Here is an 18,232-nt window from a genome sequence, read left to right as displayed (position 1 = left end):
GACAATGACCCCAAGCGTACTTCAAAGATGTGTGGAGACTTCTTGACCAAGAAAAAGGAATCTGGAGTACTGGAACTGATGGACCGGCCAAATCAAAGTTCAGACTTGAATCCTATTGAACAGAACTGGGATTTATTGAATTCAAAATTAGATCGGACAAAAGCTTCATCTTGAACAAGACTCTGGGAACAGCTAGAAACTATTTGGAACTCCGTAACAAAAGAGACTGTGGAAAAGTACATAAAAACTATGCCAGCAAGAATACAAGCTGTTATCAGGGCCAAAGGAGGTCTTACAAAATATTCAGATGTGAATAAGGACTGTTTAGTTGTTCCAGTCTGTTGTTTGCCTAATAAATAGCAATACAAGTTTTAGTTTGAATCAAATTTCTGACAGATTTCTCAAATATTTGTGTTTTCTTGTTTTTATGATGGGTGGTTATTAAATTTGTTCAGCGCTGTATCTATATTAATTCATATCCAATACATGTGTTTCTATTTTTAATTTTTAAGAATCAGTCAGTTATTCATATAGTCATGTGTTTTATTATTCATGTGTGTATTTATGTGTACAAGAGCTATAAATCATACATATAATTTCATAATCACTCTGGGTTGGAGTATTACAGTTACTAATTGATCAACTAATTTGCAGTTTAGCTCAAAGAATTTTGTAGATATATTTTTGCATTTACATGTTATTGGCTTTTACAGTGCCAATAGAAAGTATTCACTGCCCTCGGATGTTTTGCCCTTTTTATTGCTTTTCAACATTGAACCATGATCAATTTAATTCAGCTGTTTTGACAAGAATTTATAATAAAAGACCCTTTCGTGTCAAAATGACAATAGAAATTCATCCCTTTCCAGGCAGAATTTAGTAGAAACACTTTTGATTGCAGTTGCAGCATTGAGCCTGAGTGGATAAATGTCAAATTTTACCCCATTCTTCTTTATAAAACTGCTCAGGCTCTGTCAGGTTACACAGGAATGAATACTTTTCATCGGCACCGTTTACATTATTTGTTTTAACGCTGCACCACCAGTGAAATAAAGTCAACATAAACATGACTGCTTTGCCTGTACTTCATTCTGTTCTATTGAGATCATCCCTGAAGATTTCACCCAAAATGTTTTCACTCTGAATTTGCAGCTGGGATTTTCACCTATCAGTCAATAACTGTGTCTCATAGATTTGCAGGTCAAAGATTTTCCTGTTTCTGCTGGAGATGAAGATTTCTTTAAAGAAAATGAGACACAAACAATGAAACACCAAAGGACACAAATGCGACAAAGTGACGAACACGAGACACAAAACGATAGAAAGGAGACGCAAAACAACAAAAACTAGATACAAATGGAAGTAGACAAAATTACACAAATGAGACACGAGAAACCAAACAAATGAGAGACAGCACAACAAAAAGAAAACAACAAAAATAACAGACATGAAAAAAACAAGGCACAAAATGGCATAAATTACACACAGACAAAATGAGACAAACTGACAGAAAACGAAACTTGAAATAGCAGAAAGTAGACAAAACAACTAAAATGACACCCAAAACATGAAAAACAAGATACAAAACATCTCAAAGTGACCACAAAAGACAAAACTTCCCAAAAGACCTGTAAAATAACAAAAGCGGGACACAACAGAAATACAACCAAATTTTCTCAGTTTGTGGAGGGTTGAAAAAGGGAAATATCTATAAAATGTGGACAATAAATGATCACAAAGAGACACAAATGAGACACAAAACAACAAAAACAAGACAAAACACTAACAAAAAAGACAAATGAGATGAAACAACAAAAAGAAGACAATAGACATAATGGCAAAAACAAGACACAAATGAGACAAACAAGAATTAAACAGCAAAAAGGAAAACAACAAAATCAGACCCAAAACGACAGAAAGTAGACAAAATGAGACACAAATAAGAAAAAAAACACAACAAAAATGAGACACAAAATCACAGAAAAAAAGTGAAAACTGCTCACAAAGTGACCACAAAACTTCCCTAACAAAAGCAAGACACAAAACAACAGAAATGAGACTAAACTGTCTCAGAGTTTGTGGAGGCTTTAAAAATGTGGAAAAACTAAATATCTGTAGAATGCAGAGACTAAACAACACAACAAAATGACACAAATGAGACATGAAATGGCAGAAAAAAGCCAAAACTGACTCAGTTTGTACCACTTCAAGCTTCCATTAGTCCAGTGTTGATGGCTCCTGCACATCACTGTGAACAAAAGAGGCTCATGACCAGTTTTTCAAAAGCAAAACTTTATTTCGCTGCAGCTTTTCATTGAAAACACAGTGAAGTATTTACAGAGTGAACGTTTCCTCCTGAACATCTTCCTAGGAGGATCTGTGGCCTTCGTCTCTCAGTGCAGCTGCTTCCTGAAACTCCACCTTTAACGGAGTCTGACTGAACCCACAGAGCTCCACACAGCAGCGACGATATCCACGTATACATCAGTCTGCAGCAAAACACGCCGTCTGACTCCTTTGGGACCAGTTAGCAGTTTTTTTGTCGTTTTCAACAGGAGCTCATTGTTGAAAACAGTTTTTAAAGAGGAAAACCAGCTGCGATCAAAAAGTTCGTCGACGTTTTTGTCGTCCTGGACAAATTTCAAGCAATGTTGCACAAACACCGAGTCATTTTGGACAAATTTTGAGTCATTCTTAGTAGAATTATGTCACTTTGGACACTTTTTTTTTTGGTCAAGTTTTTTTCGATGTTAGACCATTTCTGAGTCATTCTGTACACATCTGCAACAATTTTAGACAAGTTAATATCATTTTGGACACATTTGAAGTAAATTTCTATAAGGATCGAGTCATTTTAGAGAATGTTTTGAGTGATGTCAAATTTTGAGTCATTTATAGCAGGAATTTGGCATAATAGAAAAGTTTTTCAGAACAGTGTTTCAGTCATTTTTGACAGTTTTCTGTTATTTTGAACAATGCAGTCATTTTGATGAAGTCTTTTTAAAATATTTTGGACAAGTTTTAAGTCATTGTTAAAGTTTTTTTACATTGGACAATTTTTTTGTCATTTTTGACAAAAACGGTCTTAAAACACTCAATATGGCAAATGAGACGTGATCAAGAAGTTCTAACAATTTCTGTCATTTTAGAAAAAAATTTTGTCATTTTGTGTACAGATCGAGTTATTTTGGAGCAAATTTAAATAATTTTGGTCAAGATTTATTCATTTCAGACATTTAGTGTCATTCTGGAAACGTTTTTATTATTTGGGGGAGATGTTGGACCAATTCAGTTTGGACGAAGTTGTTTGTTTTCTTTAACTTTCATGTGATTGCACTATGAATTCATCCCCCTGGATTGAACCATCAATGCAGAGTTCTGCTGTAACGTCCTGAGGTGTCTGAGTGAGAACTTTCAGAATAAACACCTAAACATTGAACATGCTGAGATGGAGCTGACATGTTTAGAAGACAGAACTTCCAGCGAGCGTTCAAAGCATTGCAGGAGCACTGGGAGCAGAGTATCACTGCACAAGGAGGCGACTTCAACGGGTATGGAGGATAAATTTAAATCAAGTTTTGATCTTTGTGAACGCAGTCTGTGAACTTTTCAATTACACATAATAAATCAAAGCTTGTGTTTCAGTCTGGAAGGGGCTCTTTGTTGCCTCTTTTTGCAGCTCAGAGAAAAACACAAACCACGATTTTGACCAGCTGATGCAATATGACGTCTCTGCAGCAGAGGGTGCAGAATCAAATCACATTTCTAGGATTCTCACAACAGCTTCACCTACCCAGCTGGATGACTGGTGACGCACACAACTGAAACACAAAACAGTACTTTCTGACTAAGGATTTAAGAGTTTAAAGGTCAGTGTTTTCTCTACATTCATTCAGCAGCGGCGACCCGCCATTCCTAAATCCAAGAGGCCGCTCCTTCAAATTTCTTTTTTTTTTTGTTATTGTCGCAAATACACCACCACCACATCTCCACCTTCACAGCAGAGTCCTGCATTGTCAGGTACTCGCCAGTACTAAGGTAAACTATGGATAACTATCTTGCTCAGTATCTACTCTTTGATACGTCGGCTTAATACGACTGATGTCATGAGAGCGCGGCCTTGAAAGTGATGTCAAGTCAAGCAACCAGGCACCAGGTCAGAGAGTCAGAGGAGTGTTGTCTTGGAAAATAGGGCAGCGACTTACTGGAGAAAAGTTATAAGCTTAAGATAACTCATAATAACTTAAATAGACATTCACAAAATATTGATGGCCAGCTAACATTACATAACATACCTGTAGCTTTAGTTAACTGGGCCCGGTGCCAACTCAGTGTCGCTAGTGTGAGTAAACTAACTGATAGCATTAAGCTAATATCTACACACCATGATGTAACTGCTGACGGCATTTTCAGATGAGCTTGTTCAAATATTTATTTTATTTTTGTAACATTCAGCCTTCAAAAGCCATTTTCAACTGGCCATTCAATAAACACGTTGTACAAGTAAAATCTGCAGTCAAGTGTCATTTGTTTACGTGTCACTGCTCCCCAGAGAGCCTGCCTCTGCTGCTGAATAAAATCCTAGAGGAAACACTGAAGGTATATCCCATTCAAAATACTGCATTCTGTCCAATGCAGTATTTTAAAACTAACATTTCAAAAGTATAATACTCTGAAACAATATTCTCTTTCAAATGACTAAAGGCTTATTCCACCCAAAATAGAACCTTCCTGTCCAAATACTGGTAGTTTTAATATTTTTTCCCCACACAATTGATATTTCAAAGTTTTTTTCCACTCAAGATACAACTGTTTCCATGCACTGATGGTTTTTAAAGGTTTTCTTTTTGTTTTATAAAAAAATAGTTCTATCTAAAGACTGAAGAGTTTAAATGTATATTTAACCCAAAATACTACTTTCTGTGCAAACATTTATTTTAAACGTTCCTTCCACTCAAAATACAACTTTTGTCAAAGTACTGATAGTTTCAAAGGTTTCTTCACCCAAAATACTACTTTCTGTCCATGTGCTAGCTGTTTCAAAGCTTTATTGAAGCCAAATAATACTTTCTGTCCAAAAACTAAAAAGTTTAAAGGTATAATCCCTCCAAAATATTGCATTCTTTTCAAATACTGGTAGTTTTAAAGGTTCTCACTCTGAAACGGTGTTTTGTGTCAGCTGACTAAAGGCTTCAAAGCTTTATTCCACCCAAACTACTACATTATCTAAAAATACTCCTAAAACAGCGCTTTCTGTTGAATGACTGGTGGTTTTAAAGGTTTATTCCACCTAAAACACGACCTTCTGTTCTGAAACTTAGCTTGGTTACTAAGAGTTGCATGTTAAGCAGTTTGCATAATTAACCAATTAAAATAAAGACGGAATCAAATTCTATAGCCTTTAAAGTAAAAAAGCCTTGATTCACATTTCATACTTGTGCTCTGATTGTAGTCCATGTTGTTCAGAAATGACATGACACTCCCTTAAGTTCCCAGTTTGGTCCATGGTGCTGTAAAAAACAAGGGTCCAAGAAAAACTACAGCCTCCTCTGCTGCAGAAAGATATTTGACTCGGTGGGAGGCAGAAATGAGCTCATTAGGATCCGACGATAAAGACGCAACATAAAGGTGACTTGTACACTTTAACTGTGTTTTTACCGAGGAGTTGAACTGAAAGGATGCAGATTAACTGGCTGGTTTATTAACAGTACATGTGGTTCACCGTCCTGCTGCTGAATAACACCGACCCTGACTGGTCACAGTTTGCAATGAAACTGGACCACATTGAAAAGAGCGTCCCTGCAACAGAATCTAAAATCTTCCCGTTCTTGTCCTTCATGTTGCAGACCTTTGTTTCATTTACCCCCATCATTTGCTTCAGTTTGTTCCTTCCACACTGCAGAGTTTCTATAGCGTTGTGTTTCTGAGCGTAAACGTACCGGTTCTTTCCTGCGTGTTCAGGAGTCTGAAGGTGTTTTTGTTCAAACTTACGAAGGAGGCGATCAGTCGAATCTGCTGCATGACGACGACAACCTGAGACATCCAGAAGTCCTTCCTACCTTAACTTTGTCCCTTATTTACCTCCTCATGTCCTTGCTCATTGGTTCTCCTGCCCGCGGTGCGCTGTCATTGGCTGTCACTCTCCCCTAGCAGCCAATAGGTGGTCATCTTTCCTTTCCCCTTGATGTCAATGTTTCCTCTCAGCTCTAGCTGGAAGCAGTTGAACTCCAGCAGGACGTCATGAGTCGCCGCCGACACATGAATCTTCAGCGCTGCACAGACACACAGCAGGATCTGAGGTGAGACAACTATTAAACACAACTAAACAGACACAACAGGACTCTTTGTGGTCGTTTTGCATCTGTTTGCGGTCATTTTGTTCCAATTAGCAGCTTGTTGTGTCTGTTATGGTCTTTTTATGGATCTTTGTGGCAGTTTTTTGTCTCTTCCTGCTAGTTCTGTGTCTTTTGGTAGTTGTTTTGTGTCTATAAGCATTGTTTGTGTCATTTTTGGTTGTTTTGTATGTTTGTAATCGTTAGTGTCTCTTTGAGTTAATTTTGTTTCACTTTGTGGTAATTCTGTTTCATTTTGTGGTTGTTTTGTGTCTCTGTGTTAGTTTTGTGTCATTTTAGGTTGTTTGTATATCTTTATGATTGTTTAGTGTCTCTTTGTGGTTGTTTGGTGACTTTGTGTCTTTTTGTGGTGCTTTTTGTCTCTTTGCAGTAATTTTGTGTCTGTGGTCATTTTGTGTCTCTTTATTAGCTGTCTTGCGTGTCTATGCAGTAACTTTGTGTCCTTTTGTACTGTTTTATTTCTCATCACAGTAATTCTGTTTGTTTTTGTGGTCGTTTTGTGTCTCTTCTGACTGAGTGATAACAAAAACCTCAAAACTGTCAACGTGACCCACACAGGGCTCCACCCCGCCTTAACCCCAGTATTTAAACTGAAATCCTATTTTCTACAGAGAAGCACTTGTTTTAAATGTGCTGAATAAATAACAGTGATGAACAGATTAAATAAGCTCTAGTTGATTAACTAAATTGAAACTTGTTAACTTTAACTAGACAGCAACAGTAAAGCCAACAGACAGATAACTCAAAATGAAAAAGTTCTGCTCATTGTTGTTAATTTTTCAGTGATCCTCACACCTAAATCAATGTTTTCAGAATAAAATCTTGATCTTGACCACACCTAAATCAAGATATTTTTCAGAATAAAAGCCTGTTAGCTGTGTAGACTTCACTCTAACACTAATTTAAAAATTTCCTTATTTCAGTATCAGTATTAACTGGACCAACTTTGCTCTATTAAGACATTAACTTACTTGGAAACACTGAAAAGGTTTCAGGCTTGACTGAAATGAACTTTGTGTCAGTGTGTGTTTGTGCTGCAGAGTTCAGACCTTCTCCAGTGGACTCCATACGTGACGACGTGTTGACTGTGTCACCAAACAGACAGTACCGAGGCATCTTCAGGCCCACAACTCCTGCACACACCGGACCTACAAACACAAAGACACGCACAACACAATGAGGCATTAAACTGCTTCAGCTCCACAGAAAAAAAACCCAGGGTGCAGTCTGATTGATAATCAGAGAAAAGACTGTACAGTTCCTGTATGTGTGTTTGTGTATCTCTGTTGTGTGTCTGTGTGTCGGTGTGTGTCCGTTATTCTCTCTCTCTCTCTCTCTCTCTGTGTTTTTGGTCCCTAGACTATTATTGAGACTAGAAATGTGTGTGTTTGGCCCCCAGAATGTCTCTGAGACGAGAATGTGTATGTCCCCAGAATGTTGCTAGATTAGAATGTGTGTGTGCGTGCATGTGTTGGTGGTTGGGTGTGACCAAAATGTGATGACTGTGACCAAAATGTGCTGACTGTTATGTTGACTGTATTTTTGTCCAATAAACAAACCAACCAACAACTCATTCACTGTTATTTATGTTCACTCCGTTATTTATACTGTATATATGTAAATAGATTGTTTTTGCACTATCTTTAAGATTTCCTTGCACTGAAAAGGAGAAGCTCTGCAATCTCGTTATACATTGTATAATGACAATAAAGAACATTCTCTTTCTCTTTTCTCAACCAGACCTAGAATGTGTGTGTGTGCCTTTGTGTGTTTGGTTGGTCCACAGAATGTTACTAAGATTAGAATGCATGTATGCATTTGGTTGGTCTGCAGAATGTTACTGAGATCAGAATGTGTGTATGTGTGTGTGTACCACTGTGTATTCCTATCCTAAGCTTCAGCTGCTGCTCTGCTCTGTGGCGGATCTTGAAGGTTCTGACAGCGTCCAGCAGAGCCAGCGCCATTCGAGCGATCTCTCTGCCATGCAGCTTCCCGTTCCTGACCGGCAGCCCTGAAACCACCATGTAGGCGTCGCCGATGGTCTCCACCTGGGGGCGCCACAGGACACAGCAGCTCAGTGTGTGTGTCTGATTGTTTCTCCAACCACTGCTTTCATTAATCCAGTTTGTGTGTTTGAAGCACAAGAAGATCTTGTAAGACAAAGAAATGATTTATTCTGAAAAATAACAGTTTTCACCTTGTACACGTCAAAGTTGTCGATGATGGCGTCAAAGCAGGTGTACAGATCGTTGAGCAGCGTCACCACCTGCAAATAAACGGTTCAACAACTGAATCCAGAAGGTGTTAGAAAATGCTTTAAATTATGTTTTAATGACATATTTATAACTCATCTATTATATTAAACTTTGTCAGTGTACCTCCATCGGAGTACTCTCTGCAGAGATGGCAGTGAAGCCCACGATGTCGCTGAAGTAGATGGTGACCGAGTCAAAGGCTTCAGCCTGAACCGTCTCTCCACGTTTTAGCTGCTCTGCTACTGAGCTGAGAGTTGGGCGAGAGAGGTACAAAAACACAGTCAGAGAGGGAGAGAGAATCACATCAGTAGTCTGTTATATTAACTTTTCTCTGTGTAGCTCCCAGTGAAGCCTGGAGTACTCTGTAGTAGCTCTACAGATACTATATCTGGCACGACAGTATCTGGTAGAGCAGTATGTGTAGTACTTACTGTGGTAGTATCTGGTAGAGCAGTATGTGTAGTACTTACTGTGGCAGTATCTGATAGAGCAGTATGTGTAGTACTTACTGTGGTAGTATCTGGTAGAGCAGTATGTGTAGTACTTACTGTGGTAGTATCTGGTAGAGCAGCGCCTCAGCCTTGCGTTTCTCCTCGTTATAAGCCTGGGTTCGTTCCTCCACCAGCTCCTCCAGGTTGTTGGCGTACTGCTCCATGCGGGACAGAAGGTTGTCCAGGATGTTGGTCCTCGACTCCCTGAACACAGCATTCATTCAACATGAGTCGTAACAGAGTTAGAGGCTGAAGTGTCTCAGCTGGCTGCTGTTACCTTCATTGATTCTGCTCTCGGGGAGTTAAAGCTCCGTCACAGAGAAGATGAACTGTTTTATCAGCTTTAACTGACTTTTTACACAAACAATAATCCCAGCTTATTACTGTAGTAGGACTGGATCTGATCTTAATGGTATGTTTTACAGCATTCAGTCATACTATAGTAGTAGTACTACACTATGACATACAACTTTTATTTTGAAGTTTTTTACTATACTATGACAATATTTATGACACTGTTTATGATTTACTTTAAAGAGACATCTTTACTACACACCACACTGTGACCTTTATAATGACATTTCCAACGGCATGAGATAAGGCACATTTTACGACACAAAATCTTATGAAATTTAATGACACAATACATTGTTAGGTTTTTTAACATGCCATAGAATGGCATGTAGTACTACTGCTAATATTACAGTCACTACTCTGTTGCCGTAAATGCAGCTGAGAGTCAACCCAGTGCTGTTTTAGTAGGAGCACTCTAATCTCCCAGTACCCCTGAACTACCCACCGTGAACTCAGCTTCAGGTACAGTCACAGCAGTATTACGGTAGCACAGGGTTAACATGCAGATGTTTGATCACAGCAGAGGAAGATTCTTCTGCTACTAGTCAGAATAACATTGTTGATATGTGTAATTTAAATCCTGATTAAATGTTGACATATCTGTGTTCTGATTCTGGACGTCTCCCTGACTTCCTCCGAGGTTCTTACTTGTTCTGTTTGCGCAGCAGCACCCAGATGTGGTTGAACTCGGGCCTCTCCGTCGGCTCTTCGGCCCAGCAGCGCTGCATCAGCTGACCCAGCTCAGGACTGTGGCTCTGCGGGTCGAGAGTAGGCCTCAGGCAGGGCCACTCGCCCAGAATCACCCGGTCCACGATCTCTGAAGGCACACATTTCAAGGGGGTGTAATTTTATTTTATCATCATCACTGCTTTAATAGAATCTGTTCAATGAGTTTTCCCTGCAGTGAATGTTCAGTCTACAGAAGCATCAACATAAAACCCTAAAACAAGCTTCCTGCTGGTTTCTGTCAATTCTGTCCTGCAGCTCAGCGGAAACTGGCTGCTAAACTCTTCACTTAAAGCTTCTTCATTCAGTTTTTTTTTACTGATTTTCACAGAAAATTTACACAAGTCATGTCCAGAGGGAAGCACAATCACTGTACATTTGTATATTTAACTGATGTTTAATGTTAAAAAACTTGTCAGAAGACACAAAACAACAAAAATAAGAAACCAAATAATAAAATAGGGACACAAAATAACAAAAACTAGACACAAAACAGCACAAAACAACAAAAATAAGAAACAAAACAATAAAAAAAGTGACACAAATTACTAAAACAGCACAAAACAGCAAAAATAAGAAAACAATAAAAAGGGATGCAAAATAACAAAAGCTAGACACAAAACAGCACAGAACAACAAAAATAAGAAACAAAAATGAGACACAAAACAACAAAAACTAGACATCCATCCTGGGTTTGATGTCTCCTACCTTTGGGACTCAGCGGTTCTCCCTCCAGGTAGAAGGCTCCTCGTCGCAGCGCCACCTCCTGGAGGATGATGCCGAAGCTGTAGACATCTCCTTTCTGGGTTCCCTGAGGAGGAGGAGACTCCAAGCGGAGCAGCTCTGGAGCCATCCACAGCCTCTCTGCAGGAGATCAGAACCACAGAGAGGTAATAATACTTCATAGTGTACAGCTTTGGCTTAACTGATATTTATCTTAAAGACAGTTCTCATCTCCCTGCCTTCCACCAAAACATTTCCAAACATCACTCTTTGGGGTGAATGCTGCTGCTGCCACCTTCACTTAGCTTCAGAACAAGACAGCTGCGATTGGTTTAAAAATATTCAGACAGGTCAGATCATTTTTCCCCCTAGAACAGAATGATAGCGTGTTGCAGCAGACCAAACTGTGCTCCAGAATCTGGTTATGAAAGACTGTAAACTCATGAGCTCATGAGTACTTGGCCATTAACTTCCACAGAAGTTGATGTCAAGGTCCCAGTAGCTAGCTAAACCCCCACAGTGTCTCTGTTTGCCAACATGTACTACCTGTAGTTCAAGTGACCACCTCCCCTGGTCACTGCAGTATTTAACAATAGGAGGCTCCACCTGGTGGAATAACCAGGTACTACAGCTAATCAACAAGATAGATAGATAGATAGATAGATAGATAGATAGATAGATAGATAGATAGATAGATAGATAGATAGATAGATAGATAGATAGATAGATAGATAGATAGATAGATAGATAGATAGATAGATAGATAGATAGATAGATTCTTTATTAATACCAAGGGAAATTCAAAATCTCCCTCATCTTCTGGCTTATCCGTTATTCTTTTTATATCTTGTTAAATTCTTAACCAAGTCAAGAACCAGTCTAAAATCACCTTAAAAGCTAGTCTGAAACCAGTCAAAAACAAGACTGAAGTCAAGTTGAAAACCAGTCCACACCCAGTCTACAACAAACTCTAAGACCTGTTTAAAAGCTACATCTCACTTGAATATATGAACTCTGTCCGAAGGTCATTAAGTGTCATGGAAGTCTTTGTCATGGTGCCCATTACTAGCTAAACCCTCACAATGCTTTCTGCTTGCCAACATGAACTACCTGTCTGAGCAACCGCTTCTGTGGTTGCTACACCATTAAACATTAACAGACTCCACCTGGTGGAACATCCAGGTATTACAGTTAATCTACAATAATAATAATAATAATAATAATAATAATAATAATAATAATAATAATAATAATAATAATAATAATAACAACTATTAAATCATCGGATCTGGACGTGTGTATTTAAGGTGATAACAGGTGAAAGCTACAACTCACGTGCGTAGTAGACGTGAGCGTCGCTTCCCGAATCACTCTCAGATCGGAAGCTGGACAGACCATAATCTGTGATCTTCAGCACGAAGCGGTTGTCGACAACACAATTCGATGACTTGAGTTTACCGTGAGAGAAGATGACACTGTTGTGGAGAAACACCATACCCTGCAGACAGACAGACACACAGCTCAGGTACAATATAAACATCTGTTCCAAGAGTGTACAGGTATAAAACACTAAGATAGAACAACCGATAATAACAGCTATAAGATATGCAACAGGAGGCGGAACCGTACCTTGACAATGTCGTTGATGAGAGAATATTTAAACATCCAGTCCAGAGTGATGCTGTCATTCTCCAGGATGTCCTGAAGACACAAGAATGTAATCAAGCAGGCAGACAGGAATACAGACAGACAACCAGGTGTGTAGCTGCTGTTACCTGCAGACTTCCTCGAGGGCAGTACTCTGTGATGATGCACATGTTGGGAGGGTCGATGCACGCTCCAATGAACCTGGTCAGGTGTTCATTCTGAACATCTCTCATCTGCAAGCAAAAACATTAAGACAAGTCACTCATGTCCTGGAGCACTGGAAGTCCTGTAAAAAAAACTCCAAAACCTAGAAAGCACCTGAAGAAAATCTAGAAAACATGGAGACCTGGAAGATATGGTGGAAAAAAGCCTGGAAAAAACCTGGGAAACCCAAGGAACCAGGAAAACCTGAAGAATCTGCAAAGTGAGTGGAAAACCCAAAGGACCTACAAAAATGCCTGGAAAACATGGAGAAAATAAAACCTTGGCAAAAACCCTGGATAAAGCCTGGAAAAAAACAATCTTTTGAGTGTCTGTATTGACTTTTAACTGGTCAAAGCTCTGACCTTTACCACCACTGCTCATCATTTTAGTCATTTTGAATAATGGGTTTTGAAATTATAGCCTGCAAGACTCTGAGCTTGTAAAGTGATGTTCACATACAAAGTATGTGTTTGTATAGGTGGATTTCCAGCTACAGACTTTGAGAATAATTCATGAGCACCACCTAGCAAGGTTGAAATTTTATGGAACCTAAAGTGTAACATACTCACGTGTTTGAGTTCAAACAGAATTATTCTGTTGAGCTCGATGCGTTTTCTGTTGGTGTATTTAATGGCTATGATGTTTCCCTGAAACAAAACAGACAACAAACATGTATAAAAGAAACTTGTGTGTATAAGAACAATATACAAAACTTCTAAATTAAAAAATGGGTGATAATGCTTTGAGTGATTTATTTTCTCTTGTTTTCATCATGGTTTTACTTAATATATGTATGTGTGAGAACTGAGCAGCAGCATGTCAGAGCAAAAATGGAAACCAGTCCAAAATTAGAGCAAAATCAAGTATGTAACCATACAATAAGTAAGAACAAAAGTAAATTCAAAGCAACAACAATAAAGAATCCAAACTCAAGAATAAAACCAGCCAAAACCAGTCTAAAACTAGTGCAAAACCAAAAGCAAATTCAAACCAAACCCAAAAAACTATCGAACCTCAAGACTAAAATCCGTCCTTAATTAGTATAAAACCAATATAAAACTAGTCCTAAACTAGTATAAAACCAAGTATAAAACAAGTCTTATTCCAGCACTTAAACCAAGTATAAAATCAAGTGTAAAACGATTCTTAAATATTTACAAAACCAAGTATAAAACTAGTCCTAAACTAGTATAAAATCAAGTGTAAAACCAGCCCTAAACTAATTAGAACAAGTACAAAACTAGTCAAGTCATAAACCAGGATAGAACCAGTCCAAAATTGGGTAATAGACCAGTAAAAAACCAAGTGTAAAACCAGTTTCACACCACGTCCACAAGTGGTGTAGTGCAACAAGTGCAACAGGTGCAAAGCCAAGTATGACACCAGTCACAAAACAATTCAAGACCAGCATAAAACCAAGACCAAACAAGAATTTAAACGCAAGTATAAAACCAGTCCTAAACCAGTACAAAACCTGCCGTAAACCAAGTAATCCACCAAACAGACAAAGTATAAAACTCGTGTTACACCAGTCCAAAACTAGTGCAAAATCAAGTTTATAACCAGAGAAAAACCAGCGTAGAAACAAGCTCAAACTAAGTTCAGATTCGCTTTATTTTTGTCTTTTTAATCTTTTTTAATGCAGCTTTCTTTTACTTTTCTATTGTTTATGTCTTATTATGAGACTCTCAGTTTTCTGTGAAGCACTTTGAGCTACACTGAGTGGTATAAAAGGTAGTATCCAAACAGTAAGAAGTTTTATTGACTGAATCATATGTATGTTATAATCACTGCAGTGTGTTAGAGAATGAACGAGAGTCCAAAACCTTTATAAACCACAGTGATGTTTAACAGCAGCTACACCCAGACGTTTGTGGTATAAATGGCAATAAAGGTGTATCTGAACTACTAAAGAGTTTTATGATCGATTCAACATTCCTGCTGCATTAAACTTCCCAGAAAGCTGCCTTTTGTTCTGCATGTTTGAATTTGAATGAGTTTGAATGAATTACTTTCTTACTAAACCTTTTCCTTAACTTTAACTCAGACTAGAGGGTTCTTTGAATCAAACTAGGACAAACTGATTGTTTCTATCAACTACAGAGAAATAAAACCTCTGAGAGGTTGTGGATGTGTGAGAAAATATCTACAATTCACATGTAGAGAACTCACCTTGTAGTATCCTGTCTTTGCAAACACCTGCAGGTTTCCATCTCTGGTCATCAAGGATCCGTAGTTCGAACCTCTCTGCAGACAGACAGTGATTTCAGTTAGAGCAGTTTTGTTCCAAAAACATTCTGACAAAGTTGTGCAAAGTTCTACTAACATTTTCACTGGGAAGTTTTTTTCAGTTCCCAGAATGTTCTTCTTAAAGGTATGATAACAAAAGGTGTTCAAAAAATGTTTAAGGATAACATTGTTGGACTGTTATGCTGTACCGTTTTCAAAACTGAATGTTGCACTGAGAACATTGTTCTTTTGTTATCATATAACATTGTGAAACGTGGGAATGTTTGATGATTCTATAATGCGTTCTTTCAACAACATCGTCAGAACATTACAGGCAGAATGTTCCACCTTCATAAAGACATCACATTACAAGAATGTATTATAAAAAATCATCTGAGGCTTCAATAACATCTGGAAAACATCTTTTAAATGTTGGTTTGAGAATGTTTTACTTTTGTTATCATGGAACATTGTGAGAACGTTTTATAATGTGTGCCATTGACAAAACGGTAAAATGTTCCACCTTTAAGATGTCACATTACCAGAATGTTTTATAAAACATTCTGTATTAAAAAAAAAAACACTCAGAACATTGCAGGCAGAATATTCCACCTTTCTTAGCATATCGCAGGAAAACAACATATTATATATATATTAAAAAATGCAAACATCTGGAAAACATTTTTTCAATGTTTTTTTTACATTCCTCCTTTGTGATCATGAAACATCATCTTTATTCATCACATTTTCTAAATGTCACGAGAGGAATATTGCTGATTATTTGGAAAACATTCAAAAAACTTGCTTTTTTGCTTTTGTTATTACTTGAACTAGTCTGCAATGTTAGCTGATGTTGTGGGAACGTTCAATGGTAGCTGGGTTTCTATAATGACAACAAAGGAAGGATGTTCTCAATGCAACAAATGGAAAACATTAGGACATTATGAGGCCTCAGATGACAGAATGGTCTTTATTAGAGGTTCCTCTAATGTGACAGATAAATAAAAGTGGAATTATGCCAGTAATATTTTGAGTAGGTTCTGTGGACGTCGCTTATGGAACACATTACAGAATCTACACATTCCCACAATGTTACATGATCTCAGTGTAACATTCAGTTTTGAAAACGTTAGGGCCTAGTGAAACTGTAAAGGGAGAGCTGTTGAGTTTACACAGCATTGGACTGCACAGTGTTCCTAACAAAGTGCTCTGCATGTGTCGGTTTGTGTCTCTCTTTGTGCGTTTCTACCAGTGACAGTGTGATTCTGCTGCCACTGCGCAGCACTTTGCCCATGTTGCTCATCTGGATGTCGTCCCATGAAATCCTCCAGAGCTGAGCAACCAGCTCCTTCTCCAGCTTCATCCTCCTGCAGGACACAAGCAGTCAACACAATAATTCACAAAACCAGTCAACACAATCAGTCATAAAACCAGTCAACACAATCAGTCATAAAACCACTCAAGACAATCAGTCACAGCTTGGAGAGTGAAAAAACTAAAGAGATTCTGTTTCATGTCTGACTTCCATGTGTTGTTAAGTGACGTGGTTTGGAGAAGTAAGGCTCTGTATTTTAATAAAAACAAAGCCAACACTTTTGTTGAAATACACAGCAGCAATGAGACAAAGTTTCACGAACAACAGACCCTCCTTCAGCATCAGGAGGCGTTTGATTCATCCAGCAGAAAAATGACAAACTTGAACATCCAGACAGAGTCGGAAAATAACAGAAGAACCAGGAGAGCCCTAATCGCACTATCATGAAGACAGTCCAGATTACAGTCACAAACCTAGTCTACACACCAGTTCAAAGCCAAATCCAAAAATAGTATAAAACCAGCCCTAATTCAAGACCAAAACCAAGTACAAACTCAATGAAACCATTTTAAAACAAAGTCAAAAAATCTATCCAACTTTAAGAATAAAACCAGTCCAAAACTAAATGTAAAACCAGTCCTAGACCAGCCAGAAACCAAAAACAGTCTAATTCTAATGTAAAACCAATGAAGAGACAGAAGACACTGGGACAGACTGAAGTTCTCGAAGATACGCCTGTGCAGATGTACTCAAGTATAAAACCAGTTTAAGACTAAAACCAAATTTCAACCAAGTCCAAAAACACTTTGACACTATTCATTAAACAAACCCCAAAAAGACAGTGTAATCTCAAGAAAAAAAACTGTCCAAAATCAAGTATAAAACCAGCCATCAACTGTCCTGAACCAACTAAATTCTAGTCCTAATCCAAGACCAAATCTAAGTTGAAACCAAGTCCATAAAACAATCCACAGTCATGAGTAAAACTGGTCCAACAACCAGTCCAAAAGTAGTGCAAAACCACATATATAACCAGTTAAAAATCAATATAAAAACAGGTAAAAACTAAGAAAAAAAAAGTTTGATTGAACCAAGTCCAAAAAACAGGTAAAAAAAAAACAGTCCTAAACCAAGTCCCAGCCCTGAGTCCTGATCTAAGCATCACGATTCTGTCTTTGCTGATCTCTCTTTATAAACCTGAGTCTACATTTGGATGGATGTCAATGATAATTTAAAGGTTCTGTGAGGAACTCCACATGGTTTTCTAACATCACTCAGTTCCTTCTGACTTCGTATCGACAGCAGCTCCTCTCACCTGTAGATGAAGACGGCGACGGTCAGAGTCATGGTGATGATGAAGAAGACCACGATGGAGACCATCTGGTGGATGGTGATGGTTTCTGTCGGACGGAAGGAGGCTGTGAGAGAAGCTCTGCAGCCAACAAACAGCTGGATTTTTATCCTGATCAGACAACACTGATGTTGAAGTTCAGATATTGTAATGGAGTATTTTTGTTGTGACGTTGGAGTGGAGTATTTTACTTCTGATGTTTACTTGTAGTGTTTACTTGAAGTATTTAGTTTTTGGTGGTGTGGTGAGTATTTAGTTCATATACTGTTGTAGAGTATTATAATTCTGCAGTTATAACAGAATGGTTTTACTCCAAGTGCTGTAACAGAATGTTGCAGTTCTGGTGTTATACTGGAGTATTTTTTCTTCCAGTGTTGTAATGGAGTATTTTAGTTCTATGGTAATAATGGCATATTTCAGTTCTCCTGTTATAATGGATTGTTTTATTTCCAGTGTTATAATGGAGTATTTGAACTTCTGGTGTATTTTGTTGTGTTGTAGTGAAGGATTTTACTGCTGGTGCTGTAATGGAGTATTTTAACTCCAGGTGGAGTAATGGAGTAATTTTACTCCTGGTGCAGTAA

At 38.1% G+C, this 18,232-nt stretch overlaps 1 protein-coding gene across 1 annotated transcript in view; it reads right to left on the bottom strand.

Moving 5' to 3' along the window:
* Positions 1-2,275: 2,275 nt before the first annotated feature.
* The window catches only part of npr1b (natriuretic peptide receptor 1b), a 71,718-nt gene continuing 55,761 nt past the window's right edge, over positions 2,276-18,232 (bottom strand). Inside the window, exons 8-22 of the mRNA XM_055013321.1 lie at positions 17,613-17,697; positions 16,232-16,349; positions 14,926-15,000; positions 13,323-13,400; positions 12,678-12,782; positions 12,532-12,603; positions 12,238-12,400; positions 10,888-11,043; positions 10,102-10,270; positions 9,157-9,303; positions 8,732-8,855; positions 8,551-8,619; positions 8,227-8,401; positions 7,403-7,501; positions 2,276-6,272 (exon numbers count right to left, since the gene is read on the bottom strand). Coding sequence (XP_054869296.1) covers positions 6,127-6,272; positions 7,403-7,501; positions 8,227-8,401; positions 8,551-8,619; positions 8,732-8,855; positions 9,157-9,303; positions 10,102-10,270; positions 10,888-11,043; positions 12,238-12,400; positions 12,532-12,603; positions 12,678-12,782; positions 13,323-13,400; positions 14,926-15,000; positions 16,232-16,349; positions 17,613-17,697 — 1,781 coding nt within the window. The 3' untranslated portion in view covers positions 2,276-6,126. The remainder of the gene's footprint in view (positions 6,273-7,402; positions 7,502-8,226; positions 8,402-8,550; positions 8,620-8,731; positions 8,856-9,156; positions 9,304-10,101; positions 10,271-10,887; positions 11,044-12,237; positions 12,401-12,531; positions 12,604-12,677; positions 12,783-13,322; positions 13,401-14,925; positions 15,001-16,231; positions 16,350-17,612; positions 17,698-18,232) is intronic.

This window comes from Amphiprion ocellaris, chromosome 9 (genome assembly GCF_022539595.1).
Source record: "Amphiprion ocellaris isolate individual 3 ecotype Okinawa chromosome 9, ASM2253959v1, whole genome shotgun sequence".
Taxonomy (NCBI): Eukaryota; Metazoa; Chordata; class Actinopteri; family Pomacentridae; genus Amphiprion; species Amphiprion ocellaris.
This window is presented reverse-complemented; position numbering and strand designations above follow the sequence as displayed.